Source organism: Prinia subflava, chromosome 1 (genome assembly GCF_021018805.1).
Source record: "Prinia subflava isolate CZ2003 ecotype Zambia chromosome 1, Cam_Psub_1.2, whole genome shotgun sequence".
Classification (NCBI taxonomy): Eukaryota; Metazoa; Chordata; class Aves; order Passeriformes; family Cisticolidae; genus Prinia; species Prinia subflava.
In genome coordinates, this window is record NC_086247.1 from 126,461,180 (window position 1) to 126,481,004 (window position 19,825).

Here is a 19,825-nt window from a genome sequence, read left to right on the forward strand (position 1 = left end):
CTGAAAAAATAGACTGTATCACATTTCAAAGGTTACAGTACTCAAAATTAAATATTTAGAAATATTTAGTTTCTATACTTACCTTCGCTGTGAATTTCTTAAATGAGTATAGGGTGAAAGAAAAGAATGTGTGGTTGGAACAGAAGTAGCACATAGACAAGCACACTTTGTCTTTTAGCAAAAGTGTTTCTTTTTCTGTTAAAAAAAAAAAGGCAAGGGCTATACAGCAGATGACTCTTAATGTGAGGATTGGGATTGAATAACTGTTTTGATTGGCTCCAGTGACTAAAAAAAATGCCAGCTCAGGAAAAGCTACTTAAACTCAAAATGCTTTTTGCTTGCTGTTCTCTTGATTCATAGTCTGCCTGGATTCTTAGTTCCATCTCTATTTATTTATTTTCCATATGCTTATCCCTACCTCCACATGAATGCTTCAGCCAAATAGTATTATCCTCCTTATTATTATCTTGAACTCTCAAGATGGATCCTCGGATGCCCTGTCCTCACAGCAGTTTAGAGGAAAGGTCTGCGGGTCAATGGTGTCTTGTTCTGTTGAACAACCTATTGGCCTGTACAAGGGCTGAATGGCAGGTGTCAGTCTTGCCCAGGCACCCAGAATGATTCCTGAGCCCTGCCAAAACCCTCATCTGTCCCTTTGACTAAAGCCTGTCCTCTCATGGCAGTAGAGATGGAGTGGAACAGAGGCACTTGAACATCAGGTCAGTGGTGCTTGAGGATCACCCACTGCTTCACTCTCCTATTACCTTCCACCAGAAGGACTGTTCATCCTTGGCACTGCAGTGCCAAAGGGCCGTGTGTCAGGAAAGGCTTCTCTGCCTGCTCCTCCACAGTAGCAGGCTGAGGTAAAAATCTGTGTGTGCAAATACTGTCATCTAATGTTTGCCACTGCATTCTAATCCAGACATGTTAGACTTGTTCAAACACATGGGGAGTTTTTCTCTGGTAAAAATGTTTTCGTGATGTATTTCAGTGAAAAACAGTGAAAAACAAATTTTCTTTCTTAACATTCAGTATAGTGATAGACAATTGATTCCTGGAGAACCTCTAACTATGCCAGCTGCCTTCCAAAATGCCAGGACTGTGGACTGCCGGTTACCAAATGATGGCCAGCAGTCTGATGTGATGGATCTGGTTGATGACAAACCCATTGCCAGATGGCAAATAAAGGTACTCTCAGAAATTTCAAATATCCATTTACAAAGATTTCTATTAAGATGAAAATACATCATGTAGATACTATCCTTTATTTAGTGGTACTAAAGGGAGAAGTCAACTCGCTTAACTTGGGGTCTCAGTCTTGTCACCTAAGCTTAAGTGTTAAATATCATTTGATAGTGTTCTCCTGCAATGGGACTGGTAGATACAACCTAGGTCCTGCAGAGACACACATTCTTCAAGAGCAGAAGTTAAAGGCCAAGTAGCTACCCTAGAGTATTTCAAATGACCTTGGCTCCATGTCTGGTAGCACTGAGTTGAGCTCAGGGACATGTACAAATCCCTGTGAGCAGATACCTGAGCTCTCACACAGATGGAGTCAATAAGGTCGGTACAGCCCACACACGATTCAATTTACCTTAAAATGGACACTGACATGTGGTTGGTCAAATCTGCCTAGACCCCTTTGCAGGTTTGATTAGATTTCTGATGACTGTTGTAAGAGTTTAAACCACATCTATGTCAGTGTCTATTAATGAGTGGAAGCTCATGCTAGCAGACCATGTGGGTTATATATCGATACCTGTATCAGTTAATCCATTTTTACTGCTCACCTTGCAGGTTTCTAATGATGGATTTGTTTATAGCAACTCTAAAACAATGATATTATATGATGGAGCTTGTCAGACATGTGAACCACAAGAGTCTGGGCTATGTACATTAAAGGTATGTGTTTCACTACTCTCTATTATGAAAATATGCATTTTTAGGCTGAAAAAATATAGAAAAATTAGCAGAACATACCCTGTTCTTGTTTCCAACAGGGATTTTCAATGCACAGGAAGAGAAGCTGAGATAATTTCAAATGTAAAAAATGAACCCAAAAGCTCTTCATATAACTATCAAGTAAAACCAAACTTGCTGTCAGTGGTTTAGATTTAAAAACAAGCTTAGTTGTTTAATGGAAGGGCAGAATTACTAGATTTTATTTGATAGTTGTAAATTCAAAACCAGTTTTATAACCAAACCCATTAATGAATCACATTTTCATTTCTCTAAAAGGAGAAAACATGCAACATAGATGGACTCTGTTATGGTGAAGGAGACACAAATCCAACCAGCCCTTGCTTACTGTGCAGACCTGACTTATCGAAGTTAACTTGGTCAGTTGTTGAAAGTAAGTTCTAAATAGTTCTTTTTTAATACTAAGTAGTTGAAAGTCTCCAGAGTTTTTAAAATTATGGTAATAGTGATGTTTTAAGTTTAACTAGGTAAGTGTTTTGGCATTTATATTAGTTTCGGAAAATTATATTGTCTTTTCCACAACATATATGTAATATTTTAATTTACTTTCCCTGACTCTCTTGCTGTAGGCATTACAAATAACTAATGAAAATTAACAACTTTCAGCCTGAGTAGCACTTTGGAGTCTTGATATTTAGCACAACTACGTCCACTTATGTTTGTCTTCAACATACAGGTGCAATGGGTATTTTTCAAGAAATTATTCAGATTACAAACAAGTGGAGATCACAGATTAAATGACATGTCATTTATTAGACAGTTAATTCCTTGGTATCATTTACATTGATGGCATAGATATATGGCCTAAATACTTGAAGGTACATCCAAGGATGTTGTACTCCAGTCCAGTTAGAAACCACACTATGAGGGGAAAACTTAGGTCTAAACTTTTCATTTTCCTTCTCTGTAGTACAAAATTCTAACATAGGAGTTGTAGTTCTTTTGGTACAGATTTTAGTCTTTGGATATACACATCACCTTGGTCCCTTCGCCAAATGGAACATTTCTGGGAGCTTTCATATTAACTGTCCAGCCTGCCCTGCCAACCCAAGTCTGTAACATCACAAATACAAGCATCCTATCAGTGTCTTCATGAGTGAAGGACTCATGAAATCAAGACTCTGCCTTGATTAGGAAAGGTCCTGTCTGAATGGGACTTCTGGTGCCTGTCTTGGTAAATCTTGTCCCAGTTCAAACTTGTACTGAAAGCCAAGGTGGATATAGCTATTGTAAAAAGATGAGATATGAATGGAAGGAATGAAATGAAACTCATCCAGCAGACAGAGAATCAAGGGATTGTCATGTTATAGCCATGTTATGGACTGGAATTCAATACAGCCAAAGTCAGAAATGAGTGAAAAATGTAAACCAGAGGCAACACCCCAAGCCTAAGGATCACAACCTCTTCTGCAAAGAGGATGATGTTGGAAATGACTGAGTTTAGCAACTGAAACACTGATCACACCTTCTTCTTCCTTTGTGGTTTTTGCCACAGTGGGTGGATTCCTGATAGCAGCAGGCACTCACTAGTGTTGAAAATATCAAGTGTATTTTCTGTGCCATTCAAACGACAGTAGAATTTAGGAGAAATAAGTAGATGGGATTTCTTTAGTAGGAAGATATATTCCTTTTAATTTTTATAAGAATATTGCAATTTTTCCTCAGAAAAGGAAAATATCTCCTTTGTTACAGGTAACCAGCCTCCAGTGCTTGAAAATTTTCAGGGTATACTACAGACATTTTATGGAGAAGATTTTTTATATCAGTTTTTGGCTTCAGATCCAGAGGGCTCTGCTATTCATTTCACATTGGATTCTGGTCCAGAAGGTGCCAGTCTTTCCCCATCAGGTCTCCTTTTGTGGAAAGCTGTGGCAATGAATGTCCATAAATTAACATTTTCTTTGACAGATGACTGCAATGCAACGACTAAGGTAGAAATAGAGGTAATGAATATTACAGTAAAATGATGCTTACTAATAAGATATCTAAGTTATCTATTTACAGAACTCATTGCTTGTTCATTAAAAAAAAGAAAACTGTCTTATTGGGCGTGTCTTTTAGGTCAGTGTAAAATCATGTGATTGCCTAAATAATGGCTCATGTGTGACAAACATTAATTTCCCACTTGGAAGTGGAAGATATCTTTGTGTGTGTGTGGCTGGATTTGAAGGTGATCTCTGTCAAGTGAATACTGATGACTGTAAACTTAACCAGTGTGGTATTGGCAGATGTGTGGATGGAATAAACAGCTATTACTGTGAATGTCCACATGAACTTCAAGGTAATTTGCTATTTTATTTCCATGCATTTATCATGTTTAGTGATAAACACGAGTTTTTAATTTTATGTCTACAATTTTCTTTTTAAATTTTTCACTGTAAATAACTTACTGTTGTATTATGAAGAAACCTTATAGTCTTGTGGTACAGATGTATGATATACTTCAAGATTTTTCTTGCATGACTATAATAGTTGTTTGTTTTAGTTCATTATGAAAGCTAATTTGCATTGTTTTCCTCTGCAAAGGTAAATTCATCAACACAGGGAAATACAGGAGATTCCTCCTGCAGATAAGCATGTAGTCCCCACAGCCCAACTTGTCCATATTCTACAATTAGCAAAATACTTGATATGAGATGAAAAAAATGTGAATAGCAAAGCTTATCAGCTGTTCTTATTAGATGCACTGAAATGATTGGTTGCACTTTTTTTTTTTTTCTCAGCACTTGCATACATTGTTCTTTTATAAACACACCATCAAAGTCTAGTGACACAATATTATAAAAAGAATTATATCTGTATTTCAATACAGGTAAAAATTGTCAAGAGGATGTAGATGAATGTGCATCCAGTCCTTGCTTCCCTGGAGTATTTTGCTTCAATACTTTTGGTTCCTACTATTGTGGTCCATGCCCAAATAATCTGCAAGGAGATGGGAAGTCATGTCATGGTAATGTTTGATTTTCAGAAGAATGGTATTGTCTTACTGTCAGTCAGATAGAATATCTTTGATTGTGCTTCATGTTCCTAACGATAACTTCAAAACTCTCTTCAGTAGTCAGCAAAGCAGAGCTGTGTCTCTGCTGATGGCAATATTAGACTGCACTGGGTCAACACAGCTAGTGTAGAAAAAAAACAGATACAAAACACACCCTCATTCTTTTACATCAAAATAGAACAATACAGTGGAATATTTTTGGCATGTTTTCTTCATTTATTTTCATAATGTGATAAATTATTAATAAATAATGGAAAAATATATTTCTATTAGATTGATTAACATAGAACTGTTTACTCAAGTCAAGGCAGCTGCCAAACATTTATTTACATGCAATTACTAAATGACTTGTATTTTTAAAACACTCTGTTAAAAAACTTTTAAGAAACATTTTTAACTTTTATCTACTTTCTGAATTTTGAGTTGATTTTATGTAATAAAATTTTAACTCTGTTTGTAATTTATTTAAATTTAAACAAACATAGCTATTTCTGTGCAATACTAATGTGTCTTCACATCTTTTCAGAAAGCTTTGACGACACTGATGTTGAAAGGAAGGATTCCACGGGAGAAATTGGAGGGAATAAAGGTGATTTTTTTCCTGAAGAAAATGGAATTTCTGATTCACATACTGATAAGATTATAGCTGGCAAATAAGGGTTCTAGTCAGTTTTATGCTATTTACTTTATTTTTCAGTTTGAAAATTTATTAATTTATTAATTACTGGGGTTGTATTCTATTCTAAAAAAAAGAGACTGAAATGTCAATATCAACAAATCCCTTGGGTCAGTCAAGCGATTTTATTAACAGTGTGATGTATGACACTCTTACAGTTGCCTTTTGTTTTAGTGACCAACCACTGACATAAAATAGGTAACATGGGGATAGGGACATCTGTTATATGAGATAAACAAAAGTTTATGGCATTATGTTGAATGCCATTTTCCTACTTTAACTCAAAGGAGAGGTGAAGGATATGGCAAGTGAATGTCTTTGTTCCGAAACTCCCTAAGTGCTGTTCCTGGCATTTCCAGGTCTGTGCCTGCTGGGGGTTTCTTTGTAGGAAAGTCTCAGGTGTCTTTTCCCTTTATCTCTGAATTGTTGTTGGGGGGAAGGAAGACTCCCTCACTGCAGTGCCAGTGCTGGATAATTCTTCATCAGCTGCAAAATGGTTTGCTTTTCAGCCATGGGAGATCACACTTTATTACGATTCAGTAAAGTTTAACCTTTTGTGAATCATTATCTAGTTATAAATAGGTTAGGGTTTCATTCATCCACTGCCCCATAATGCTAAAACCCTATATTCAGTATTCTACCAGTCTGAGTTTACAGTGCTGTACTTCTTTCCCCAACACACATTTTCCCTGGGCAGAATGTGAGGAATTTATCATTCATTTTGCGCTGTCTTGAATGAGGAGACTGAGTCAGTCTCTGATTTTCATTAAACAGTGGAAACATTCCACTACTAAAACCCATGCAGAAAGTTTAAGAAAGGTGAATACAAGTTTGAAGAATAAAACATGGTAATACTTGTGCTACAAGTTGGTGGCTTATTCCCCTGGAATACTGTCCATGGTGCATCAGTATGTATAAGCATCTACATACATGTGGTTTTATCTCTGCTTCTAGTGCTTAGACACACTGATGAACCATAAGCAATATCTTTTCTTTAAATTCTTTCAGTTACCTCGTTGAAAGCAATATATGCAGCTGATAATCTGCTGACAGTAAATCTGTTTATTGACCTAATATGGGAAAATCTCTGCTCCTATAAATCATGCCTCCTATGAATCGTGCTTTGTTCTTATCTTCCAGCCAAGGAAAGGCCACGGTGAGGGTGGGAGAGGCTGTAATCAGAATATCTTGATCTTCTCTAATTCTCCCAGTTAGGTTCTACTGCATACTTACGTTCTGACATAGCACAAGGAGAGATTTCCTGAAGCACAGAATGAATGGGCTATATGTTTATCTGTTCAGAAAATATTCCCCATGCTCAAAGGGAAAAAAAAGTCTGATGGTATTCACATACTTCTCCTCCATTTCCTTCTAAAATACTGTAGGTTTGAAATAAATTCCCCTGTAGCCCCTCCAATGTTCCTAGGCTAGCCCAAACCTTAGGGGGCTTTGGAGGAATATTTCACAGACAGGATAAAGGGTTCCAAAAGAGGCTCTGACCCCCAGCTGCAGTTCAAGACGTTTATTCCATGTGGTGTCCAGAGGGGAAAGAGTGTGTGTGCAGATGAAGAGGTTCTTTTCTTAGCTCCTGCCAGGGAGGAACAGTTTGGGACACAGCCAATAGGGTCAGAAAGAGGAGGAAGGGTTAAACTACATGGTTACAAGCTCTAGGGGTCCTTGAGGGGGGAGAAACCGTTCCCCAGGGGAATGTAACATAGGTTTTCAACCACCATCTTTTGAGAAGGTTTTAAGCATGTCAAGTTATATTCCCAGTTCTACAGATGTCCCTAAGAGATTTATTTCTACAGGAATGGTCAGCAGCAGCACACCACCAGCCTCCACAGTAAAAACAATCACTGCCTGGAAGACACCTGATTCTCAGAGAAATGCTTCTGTACAACCTGTGGTTACTGGAAACATTGCTCATGCTCTAGGCACCATCAGTGGTCACTTTGCTGATGCTGGAAACAGCTCTTGGATACGTGCTGTAAAGGCTGCATCTTCAAGGAGCCATGCTGTATCACCTGAGAAGAAAACAAGGGCACAAGTTGAGACCTTTAGCTATTTTGAGAGCAGCAGGAAGACTGCCCCTAGCAGCAGAGCAAGTATAAGCAAAGGACATTCTTTGCCAAACAAAGCATTCGAAGGTAGAAATGCTCAGAGAGTTCTGCACCAATTAGCTAAGCACAAAGCCAGCAATTTACCTTTTACCCTTGCTGAAGTCACTGTCCCACCAAAATTGCTTCCTGAAGAACTGAGGGAAACGGTGATTCCTAAAGCAGTGACCTGTTCTGATTTACCCTGTTTTCCTGGAGTACCCTGTGAGCCAAGCCAGGATGGAAGTGTCAGGTGTGGTCGTTGTCCTTATGGTTATTATGGAGATGGCTTCACTTGCAGAGGTATTACAAATTGTTGCACTTCAACACTTTGAAGAAAAGATTCTTGAGATGTCTTTATAACTTGCAAGTATATTGTTACTGTATTATCAGTGGAAAGTGTGGTGTATTGAACTTTCTCATTTTCATTATTATTATTGGCATAGCCTACAGGCTTTTAGTTGTATGGATGCCCTTAAAAATACTTTCCTGATGCCTCTTAGGCTCTGCATTTATGGGAAGTGTTTAATGGATTCTCTGTAATCAGTTCACTACATTAGGCAAGACACAGTGTGCTGAAATGCCATTTTCATTTTCCTTATTATTTTCTTTGTTTTCTTCATTACCTTTTAGCAAGATGTAGACAACCCTGTGGCAAAAATATGGAATGTGTGGCACCCAATATTTGTAAATGCAGGCCTGGTTATGCTGGTTATAGCTGTCAGGCTGGTGAGTATGGCATGTTAATTTTGCCTGTGGTAACTCATATGCACAAATGAATGATTTGCAGAGTGATGTTAATTTTTTTTTTTTACAGCTCTCTGCAGACCTGATTGCAAAAACCATGGGAAGTGCATTAAACCCAATGTCTGTGAGTGTTTACCTGGATACAGTGGTTCCACCTGTGAGGAAGGTAAATGTAGCAGGTTTTGCTTTTAAATCCATAACTATCCAAAGGATGCTGTGAGCAACTCCCATGGCTGTTCATTCTGACAGCATGAAAGTCTGTTTATTTTACTGTCACTATAACAGAACTCTTCAGTTACATTTTGGTGTATGTCCTGATTTTCTTGATATACACTGTAAATGTTGCTTATGATTGGATATTCCTAAATTTAGCTTCCACATTAAGTAGAGCAGTTCACCAGCAAATCTAGTTGCCTCTAAGCTAAACACTCCTGAAGAGTGGGAAGCACTGTATGGAAATTGTCAGCTTTCATTTCTTCAGGGTGACCCCCACTGTTGGGTCTCTGTACTACTGAAGTGAAGCTGTTCTTGTTACTTACTCTTGTCCAAAGGCATTGCATATATCCTTATTTTGTTTTCATTTTTTTTCTCACTGACAGTTATTAACATTGCTTTTTTTTATAAATCATAATCAGTCCATGCATCTTTGTAGAGGCAATTTCTTGAACATAATTCTGTATCTGCAGCACATTGTAAACCACCGTGTCAAAATGGAGGCACATGCTTGGCCAGAAATCTCTGCACCTGCCCATATGGTTTTGTGGGACCCAGATGTGATACAAGTAAGCAAAAGAGAATAAGAGAAAAACGCACAACATTTTTTCATGTTATTCAGGAGCAAGAAAGCAAATTATGGTTTAAATTTTTTATGCCTTCTGTCTAATGCTAGCAAATGACATAATAGCTGTGCCTTTTTGAAAGTTCCCATACCTATGATTTTTGAACATCAGGTAGTATTTGCATATAACTGTGAAAACATAATGCGCCATAAAAGCTGTAAATAATTTATATTTTATGATTCACAAGCATGGAAAAATTGAGTGCACTGTGTATGTGATACTACCTGTAGAAAAACACAGATGTTTCATATGTTGTGACAGCCTTTTAACATCTATCAGCTCAGATTGATTAAATACTGGAGTACATTCAAAAGCTGGTGTCAGTGAATGGTGTGTCAGAAAGACTGGGATACTGAAAGACTGGGAAAACTGAATTCAGAACCACAAGATGGTCTCTTCTTTCCTTTTACCTGGCCTGAAAATTGAAAAATTTGCTGTGATCACAGCTGAAAGATTGGAATTACTTTGTCTCACATAAATTGTCTTTAACTATCAAGTCATACATGCTGCAATTTGACAACCCCAAATTTTGGGTGGATTTTATATGGGCAATTTTTAACCTTCAGAGAATCCAAATTTAGATATGCTGTTTATATATTGTTCACTGAATGTGCCATAATTGACCCTGAATTCAGACAATCCTCTGTCTCCTCCTCAAATCCCAGGACTTTGGTTTTCAGTTTTCCTTGTTCTAATTTCAGTTCTGGCAAAAATAATGCTGCTCTTTGTGAAGGAGTACTAAAGAGAATGAGATGCTTTCCTGAAGAAGTGATTTATGGTTTTCCCCAGCCATGATATTTTAATGTATTTGCTTGTCAGTCTCATGTTCCTGGGTGCATGCAGCTGCAATTGCATCATGTAACACAGTCCATTTGTCTCTTAGTATTGCATTTCTCATTTAGTTTAGAATTTTTGTTTAAATTTCTACATTTTTAACACTAAATATAATCAGACCATGTATATTTGCATGGAAAGACATTTTGTTTACTTTTGTCATCTGTGCTTGCTATTATGGATTTAAAACTAGATTACTCTGTTTAGCAATTCCTCTTCAGCTAGGAATTGTATGTTACTTCCAGTGTTAATTTTTGGGAAAGAACCAAAAAACGAATCAAGAATAATTTGTAAGGTATTTCTTTCTTGTTCTCCCACCCTCTGTCTCCTCCCCTGCCTTCTCTTATATTTTTGCCCACCTTCTTGGATGGTAGTGGTTTGCAACAGACACTGTGAAAATGGTGGTGAATGTCTCACTCCAGACATCTGCCAGTGTAAGCCTGGCTGGTACGGACCTACCTGCAGCACAGGTAACACCCCTGCAACTTCCACGGTCCTGGGAGAGCACCCACAGGCCCTCCCCTTGTTTGAAATTCGGAACTGCGTGGCTCACGTGGCAGCAATGGGCAGCTGCTCTCTGCTGCAGAGCCCCACACTCCCTGGAGTCTCTGCATGGCAGTTCTGCTGCCAGCAGCTCCTCTGGGAAGTCTTATGGTGATCCTTTAATTTGGGGTAAAGATTTTATGGGAATGCCGTTACCTGCAGTTACCTTAGCTGTTTAATTCCTGTTCCTGAAACAGACACACATATTTTATAGACTTTATTTGGATGTCATGCTTCCCACTCTTCCTGACCCTATTTCTGCAGCCATGTGTAATCCTGTGTGTCTCAATGGTGGTTCCTGTACTAAGCCAGATGTTTGCCTGTGTCCCCATGGATTCTTCGGTGCCCACTGTCAGAATGGTAATATTTTCTTTTTTTCTTCTCCCCACTCTTTAGTTGCCATTATGAGGAAATCTGTGAGAAAACATTAGGACACAAAATTAACAATCAAGTCATGTACGTGAGAAGTGGTATAAAACAGAGATTACATTATTTTTTAGATTTTATAGCTGATTCAACAACTGTCCAAAGAGAATGAAGACTCAAAATTAGTCTTGAGACTAAGACTCAACATTTAAGCAGCTTTCATCCAGTTCCATTGTATGTTATGTGTAGTCTGGTTACTTTTGTACACATACAGTTGCCAACATTGACTCCTTTTTATCCAATTTTGTCTTTACTATTAATTTTTACACTAAATCACATTAATATGCTTTTTACAAGGCAGGACTGATAGTGCTTAATGTCCATACGAGCTGTCAGAATGTTAGTGTTGCACTCTTGTTTTCCAAAAGTATATCACTAAGTCAAAAAGCAAACTACAGCCTTTTCCTCCTGTTTGTATCTTTTAGCTGTCTGCAGCCCTCCTTGTAAGAACGGTGGTCATTGCATGAGAAATAATGTCTGTACTTGTCCTGATGGGTACACTGGCAGAAGATGTGAAAAAAGTAAGCCAGTGTTAAAATCTTCCTGTGATCAAAAAATAGCCAATAAATTATTGTGTCATCAGTTAAATGTATTAAACAGCAGATATTTTTGATTTTAAGGTGTCTGTGAGCCAAGGTGTATGAATGGAGGAAGATGTGTAGGCCCAAATATTTGCTCTTGTCCCTCAGGATGGAGAGGAGAAAGATGTAACACTCGTAAGTACCTTGTGGTTACCAGGAGACCAATACCTTAAAAGTAATATGGGACTCAGGGCAACTTTGCCCATGCAAGTAATACAGAGTTAGTGCCAAAGAACTTAAGAATATATACACATTGAAAAAGCAGTTGTCTATAACCTGGCAGCAAAATTTAGGATGGAGAACTAATACCATGCAGTTCTTAGGTTAAATCATGGCTAATCACAGCAATGTCTGTGACATTCTTGAATAGCAAATATTATTTGTTTCTTTTTGGATTCTTGTGTAAATAAAAACATCTGCATTTCTGCAAAGAGAGAAGTCAAAAAAGTGAAAGAAATCCAGTTCATACTGTAGGACATGAAACTAGATGTAACAGAAAAAGAAGTTCAGTGAAATATTGGAAAACTGTAGAAACAGTTGGACATGATGTGAATGATGCAGTGGGCACAAGCTCTATAGGACAGGTAGAAACAGGACTGTAGCACACCTGTGGGTTACATATCTTAATGAAGATATTAACGGTGCATAAATAAACTGCGTCAGCATGGATAAATGCACAGTCTGCATGAAAATCAGCATGAGGATGGGTGGTAGAAATCCCATAGCTAAAGTTACTAAAGTCTGTCAGAGTACCCACCTGAGGCTTGAGAACTGATGTGGGCAATAAGCTCTAAAATGGCAGGGACAAAAAGTAAATTTCCCTGTATTACTTTCTGTAATTATTGGAAAGGGGGTGTTTTTTTGAAAAAAAAGTATTACCGGTATTTACAGGGGTGAGATATTCTTGGACACTGTGGAAGAGAGACTTGATTATCAAATAGTCAGCTATGATTTAATGGAAATAGTGGTGTATTAGATCATGGCTTAATAAGCAGGGGCAAATAGCCAGACAAATGCGTCACAGAAAATAACTTTTGATCAAATATTCTTGAGTTAATTCATTGGGTGTTCAGCTGAATGATAGACAAAAGATCTCTTGCCAAGGTGTGTGCTTTAGAAAGGTAAATTTGGAGAAAATAAAGCTTTTAATGGTGCTCTCCTAATTCAGTATTTCAGGTTTTTGTAGCAATCTCTGACACAGCAGAACCTCTGAATGGGGGTTTTGGTTGTAGGGTTTTTTGTTTCTAGTTGCCTCTCTTTAATATCCTGTTGGCCTTAGACACAGATTTGAGTGAAGATGATGTGACTCTGGTGTATGAAAAGCGCTCCACCTCTGGTGAGCATCCTGAAATCTGAATAATAACTGAATGTAACACCTTGGGATATAACAATACTTTGTGGTGATGTTTGTGCAGCAATCTGTCTTCAGGAATGTAAGAATGGTGGGGAGTGTGTTGGACCGAGTACCTGTCATTGTCCTCCACAGTGGGAAGGAATCCAGTGTCAAACACGTAAGAATGGTGCAACCTGAAACCTCTTGCTTCTGCACAATTCTGAATGCTTCAGCCATGCACAGTGGAGAGAAGTCCTTCTATACCTTGGGTGTAGTTTATCCACATCTGTGTCAAAGGCAGGGTAAAGAGTAGAGATTGCTCTGCCCCTTCTAAAACGCTCCAGGATCTGATGGCACTCTGGGACAATGGCAGTATCTGTTGGTTTGCTCCAGTGCTATGTGCTGCTGCACAAGCCCTGCGAGGCCATTGTGATTGCTTGAAATAGCAAGGATGTGCTAAAAAACACCTTACTCATGTTCTTTGCTCAGTTTCATTCATGCCCTCAGCATGTTCTCACGTTAAATCTGCATCAAAGCTAAAGTGGGATGGGATAGACATAAGGACACTGTTGGCACCATGTGACCTTTGAGTCTCCTTGTGCTGAGGGGTGTTACCCTGTGAAAATACTTTCCAAGGTCTTGGTCCCTATAACAGACAGAATAAGTATCTAGAGATAGCATCCACTTTTCCTTCAGCAAGGTGTGTCCATGAATAAAGCCTCATATGCACCTCTCCTGTTTTAGCTGTGTGCAACCAGAAGTGTCTGTTTGGAGGCAAGTGTGTATTGCCCAACATGTGCTCCTGTCGTCCAGGCTACACTGGAGTCCTCTGTGGGAAGAAAATTCAGGTAAATGTAGAGCCAAGACACCATCACAATACAGTGATTTGGGAGTTAATTAACCAGTCCACCCGTGGCCAGTGAAGCAGCATGATATACAGCAAATGTGTATTTTGTCTGATTCCTTCCTTTCACCCTGCAGTGAGGGAAAATTAATGGAACTCCTAAGAGCTTTTCCAGTAAGTTTTAGGTTCTAATACGTACAGAATTGTTCTCAGCATCTAATGTAAACTTCCCTTGTTTCAAATTAAATCTGATTGTCCCTTGTCACGCAGTAGGAATTGATAACTATCCTCTTCACAGCAACCACTACTTTCTTTTCCAGCATCTGGCCTCATTTTAGGGAATAGAGTCCTACTTGATGCAAGCTAACTTTCTTTGCTTGCATCAAGTCTAACCCTGATCTTTTTCCAACTACATTGCCAGTCAGTTCATCAAGTCTAACTTGAGAATAACTTTACTTTTTTGTATCAAAGGGAATGATGACCATTTCTATGTTTTGTCATGCCGCAATTTTCTGTTGGATTCTCTTGCTTGGGTGCTGATGCTCCCTCACTGAAGTAATTTGATTAAGCATTTTGTCACAACTAACTTTTTTGTGATGTCTGAAGTAAAAGCATTCTGCTCTTCTTGCATCTTCTGTGGTGTTTCTCCTCTTTTCATTTCAGTGTATTTAGACATTTGTGCTGCCAGCAGAATTGAGAGATGGGGTAGATGTGTGTCAGAAATTGAAACAAAGAAATGCTCATACATATTTTGAAAGTATGCAACTACACATCCTACTGCTTTGAAAGTATTCATGTCAATGAGACTGTAATGTTTGTAATATGGGTTTCCAAAATGTAACAAAAAGAGAAATAATTTTGATTTAAACGTTTTTATAAATATGTCCTGCATAGAGTTAGTCTATTTTTAGTCTAGAAAATATATATATATTGTCAGTCAGTCAGTCAGTGCTGTATCATGCATTGTTCAAAATGACACATTTTCTTAATGAAACAAAAAAACTGTAAGCACAAGTTTAACTTAATGTTGTGATTCTGCATATCAGGCAAGCAGAGATTCATTTAAATTGTTTCATAAACTTTATCATAAAAATGTGTTGCCTCAATAAAATCTAGTTTTAATATTTGTTTTCTCTCTCCAAGGTACAAAGACATAATGGTTGAAGAAGTGTGGCAATTCAATTGCAATACTGCATGGATGCACGAGACTTGAAAATAGCAAAAGGGTTGAAGGCAATTACAGAGTTCATTTAAATGAAAGGAGTATTCAGAAGATATTTAAAAGATCCATATTAATCTTTTAAAAGATTCATATTAATCACAAATGTTGGTGAGCTTCAAAAAATCTTGTAGTCACTAAAGCTTTTGTATATAACTGTAATTTTTTGCTACCTCATGTACAAACCCCACAGCCTCTGATGTCTTAATTGAATTCCCAGATCTGATGACTGAGCACAAAATTCTGCAGTTTATTCATGTAGTCAACTGGACTATGACTTTTCTGTTGAGAGAACAAGACTGTAGCAGCTGTTGGGTGACTCTAGAAGGGAAGGCAGCACTTCTGCACTTGTGAATGGTACCTCCTGTTTGCAAACACTATTTACATACATATTATTTGGCTGTGGACAGAAGAAAAATAACTGTTTTTTCTTGTTTTGTATTTACATCAGTCTTGTTGTAATGACAAGCCAGTAGCAGGGGAGGAGGGGAAACCAGAACTGAAGCTGGGCTACTAACAATGAAGGCAAGGCCTCCTGTCTTGATAACAGACATCCAGGTGCAGAATGACTGATTTATCTATGACAAGCCTTTGCAGCCCAAAAGCCAGATCCCAATTTTTCTGTTTTGACTTCATTACTCACAGTCATGAATTTGAAGAGCCAGCTACTGAATTATTCCTGTCTCTGTAAGACTTTTATGCCCCTGTCTGAGATGGCAGTCAGTAATATGAGGAAATTTTGTTCCCAGGACTCTTAGAGAAATGTAACAATGCTTTCAGTAACGCTGAATGTTAAAATAGGAACTGATAAGAGGAGAAATTTGTTGTACATCATGCCATCCATACTCATCATGTGAGAAAGTATTTTTAAAGACTTCACAGAGGATTTTTTCCATTACCAATTGCTTCAATAAACTGTTAGCACCTACTAGCTGCCAGATAGTTTTTGAAAAAATAAAATTCCAGAAGTTTCCTACAGAGGAGTGCTATATTCTCCTAGAGCTGTGAAAGACATTTCAGTTCCTGCCATAAAAAAGTGAGCTGGTAATAAACACAAACTTCCCTTTAGCTAAGCCATTGAAGTTTACTGCTTTGATTTTTTTAAGCCAAAACTAAATATAATGACTTCCTGTTCTCCTAGCAGTATTCAGGAGAATTATATACCCTAATTTTGAACAGGAAGAAAATAGAGGTAATTTTGCCATTTATTGCCATTCTGGGAGGGTGTTTACCAAATCATAGCTGATAGCAGCTCTGCGCTTAGATTTCTCCTCACCTTTTTTAGTCTTCTTAAGTCATCTTACAAAGTAAGCTGGTGTTTGGAGAGCTTAGCATGATTGCAGAATGGATCTCCAAGTGTCTAACTTGTGTATTTAAAAAATGTCCAATTGCCCACTTGCATTTTAAATGTCAGCATTTCCATAGTTGCTTTCAATCAAGCGTCGATGTGGCTGATAGCCTGGTGATCTGGGAACCATTACATTATTTAAAACCTACTCCTCTTGAACCATTTCCTTTCTCATATCTCACAAAGACATCAATGAACAAAATCTGACTAGCTCTTGAAACTGTTTTGGATACACAAGATACTGAAAAAGTTTTTAGAGTACAAACACACCAATATCACATAATCTCTTATTGTAATCATTGCTGGTCCATGTGTCAGTTATTGAGATGCTGTGCAAAAAAGATAACATCTGCCTGGAGCACTGCTAATAGTACTTTGGTTAATGAGTTTGTGCAATCCTTCACTCACAAAACCTAATCAATACATATATGTGCATTTCTACGATTTCAGCCACAATAAAGGGGTTTTTATTATAATTGTTAGTGTTTGCTGTTTATTTTCTATGGTTTTAAAGCAGAAATTATTTCTTTTACATTTTCCAAATGCAAGATGTGTGAACAAAAGCACATCCAGAGTTTTGCTACAGTAGCTAAAAATCCTCAGTGCTAAGCTGTGCTATTTTTGCTATTTTCCAGCAAGCACATGGTGCAGAAAAATTATTAGTACATGCAAAATGCCAGACAGCTACTTCAAAACAGACAGCTGGCCAGTAATTATGTGATTAGGTGAAACTGTTTTGTTACTACATTGTCCATCATACACATGAAACAGAATTAACTGTAATTAGAAAGCACATGGCAACAATACAGAAAAATTGCTCAGTGTAACAAGATGTGGATTTATATAGACGGCTTGTGTACAGAGGTTAACAGAACTGCTAAAACTATAACCTGCAATTAGACCCAACAGGGATGTGGGAATAGGGAGAGAGTTGACACAGTTCCACATTCTTCTGAAGGAAGGATCAAACTGAAGATTTTGCAGTGATTCTTACCACATTATGCACAACATCGGTATCTTGGTTGAATTTTCTTCCTTGATTTCTTTAGACACTGAAGAGGGCTGGAAGGTACCTGTGTACATCACCCATTTATTACCTGGTCGTACTACAGTTGTTCTGCAGGCCAGCAGAAATTCTCCCAAGTGCACATTGATTTTTGCCCCTGATCTTTAAAAGATCTTTTAAAATACAGTACAGTGAATGTTCTCTGAAGGAAGGGCTTGTGTCACAGAAAGTACCACAAATAATCATGTGGGCTATGATTTAAAAATAAAACCACAAGTGGGCCCTATGGGAAACGTTCTTTCTTTTACAAAAGTTCATTATATATTTTCACATCTGATAAGAAAAAGCAAGTTAACATTTCAATTTACCAGAAACACACTCGTGAAGAAGTATCAGCACAAGCCGTAAAGTAGATAGGTATAAAAACTGAAGCTATCTGACAAATTGGCTACACCCATTCCATTATTTGTCTGAATGGAAAAACCACAAAGTTTAAATTCTCAAAACATGACATTGGGTACATATACAAACCCAAATGTAGAGGTTAGAAAGTTTTGCTAATAACGAAAGTTGTTAATGCAGTTTCTGTCATTTAAAGGTGTCACATGCTGGTATCAGGTCATTTTACCCAACTTCTGCCCACAGCTCAGTTTAGCTAGCAAATGATATTTTACAGCTAGACCAAGTAAATCCATTCTTACCAGAAGCACTTAGAGCAGAAGAGAAAACATAAATAAAAATGTGCATGTAAGTAAACTAAAAAGAAACACCACCTTTCCATGCACACTCTAGAAAGACAGGGTATCAAAAAATTTTATAGTTGCTTTAGTGAAAACCAGAGTATCTGTATAAGGTGTTTGAGTTAGCTCTAATGAATAAGGGAGCTAACATGTTTGTGTTGCTTTCTCAACCTTTTCTTGACTGCATGCATGACTTATCTCCCCACAGGAAGACATAACCATCTCCAAAAATTACATGCTGTAAGTAGCATGTTCAACCCTCCAGTGAGCAGAAAACAAACAAAAGACAATTACTGACAGTTCTTTTAGTCTTTTTAGTATGTTTAACTGTGGAAATAAGAAACTGGGGACACAGACCGTCATTAATAATACATTCTAAGATTGTTTGACTCTAACTAGAAAAATCACTTGTAAACTCAAAGTTTAATTGAATGATAAGAAGAAATATTTCTTAAAATCAAAACCAAAGAGAGCCCACAAAGAACATTGTAGCCAGTAGATGGTGCTACGTTCAAGTAGTATTTCTGAAATACACCATTGCATTCTGTGTGGCATCAAACTACTGCTTACTTCAATCATTTCTAAACAGGAAAGTAAATTACCATTTGTTTTGGTCTGTTCAGAAACACCAATTATAGGTCTCTCAGTGACTGCTTCTGGTCTCTTGCTCCTGACAATGCCAATATCTCTTCCAGCTTCTAGTCACTATTACTGTCACTTTTGTCTTGATAGTAGAAGTCAGTCTTTTTGGGAATAATACTGAGATGTTATACCTCTTTGTATTTACATAGTGCTAATTATTTATTCTAAATTTTGGGTCTGGTGCAAGTATTTTTTTTCCCATTCATTCCTCTGCAAATAGTATGTCACCCAAGGTATTCAGTCTAACTCCTGAATTTCTAAATTATGGCATGATGCAGTGGACTGTGACACAGAACTACATCATCATCATCAACATTATAAAACTTTGGAACCATTGATGAAATCATCTTGTTCTACACATGAGAATCACATTTTCACCAACAGGTGTGAAACAGCCAGTGTATCCCAGCAAAAACAGCACAAAAAAGGTGCATTCCTCTTATGTTGTGCCCTGTTCCTGCAGGAAATCCTTCACAACATCTCTGCAGCAGTATCCCCTGAGAGCCTCCAAAGCAAGTGCAGGAGAAAGCTCAACTGTGCCACACAGCAATTGCTCATAGCAGGAAACAGGAGTCTCAGGAACTGCACCACTGCCTTTCAGTTGCCCTCTGCATGCTTGGGCACTGTCTTGTAGAGAAGATTGGTAACTCAGAAGACCCAATTACCTTTGCCTCTTTGCTCAGTGGCTTGTAATCCTGGGAGAACCAGCTCCACGTAAGTCACTGCCCATGAGAGCTACATGTTCTAGTAGTTAACACAGTTAAAATGTTGTTCCAACATATAGACTAAAGTAATGCATAGCTAAAATTCTCCCATTAAAAAAAAATTAAAATTCCAATTTCATCTAGAAGACAATGAAAATCAATCTCTCAAGAAAATAAAAATTGATCTAAGCATCATTTGCAAAGTTGATTGATTCAGTTTTGGCAAAACCTTCCTCAACAGGACCATTCAAGAAATAGCACAAATGAGA

At 37.8% G+C, this 19,825-nt stretch overlaps 1 protein-coding gene across 1 annotated transcript in view; it reads left to right on the forward strand.

Moving 5' to 3' along the window:
* The window catches only part of VWDE (von Willebrand factor D and EGF domains), a 37,995-nt gene extending 21,072 nt beyond the window's left edge, over positions 1–16,923 (forward strand). Inside the window, exons 14-31 of the mRNA XM_063411435.1 lie at positions 1,033–1,188; positions 1,798–1,902; positions 2,239–2,353; positions 3,673–3,923; positions 4,042–4,261; positions 4,793–4,930; positions 5,505–5,567; positions 7,373–8,053; positions 8,384–8,479; positions 8,568–8,663; positions 9,184–9,279; positions 10,545–10,640; positions 10,978–11,073; positions 11,565–11,660; positions 11,760–11,855; positions 13,136–13,231; positions 13,798–13,901; positions 15,041–16,923. Coding sequence (XP_063267505.1) covers positions 1,033–1,188; positions 1,798–1,902; positions 2,239–2,353; positions 3,673–3,923; positions 4,042–4,261; positions 4,793–4,930; positions 5,505–5,567; positions 7,373–8,053; positions 8,384–8,479; positions 8,568–8,663; positions 9,184–9,279; positions 10,545–10,640; positions 10,978–11,073; positions 11,565–11,660; positions 11,760–11,855; positions 13,136–13,231; positions 13,798–13,901; positions 15,041–15,061 — 2,622 coding nt within the window. The 3' untranslated portion in view covers positions 15,062–16,923. The remainder of the gene's footprint in view (positions 1–1,032; positions 1,189–1,797; positions 1,903–2,238; positions 2,354–3,672; positions 3,924–4,041; positions 4,262–4,792; positions 4,931–5,504; positions 5,568–7,372; positions 8,054–8,383; positions 8,480–8,567; positions 8,664–9,183; positions 9,280–10,544; positions 10,641–10,977; positions 11,074–11,564; positions 11,661–11,759; positions 11,856–13,135; positions 13,232–13,797; positions 13,902–15,040) is intronic.
* Positions 16,924–19,825: the final 2,902 nt, after the last annotated feature.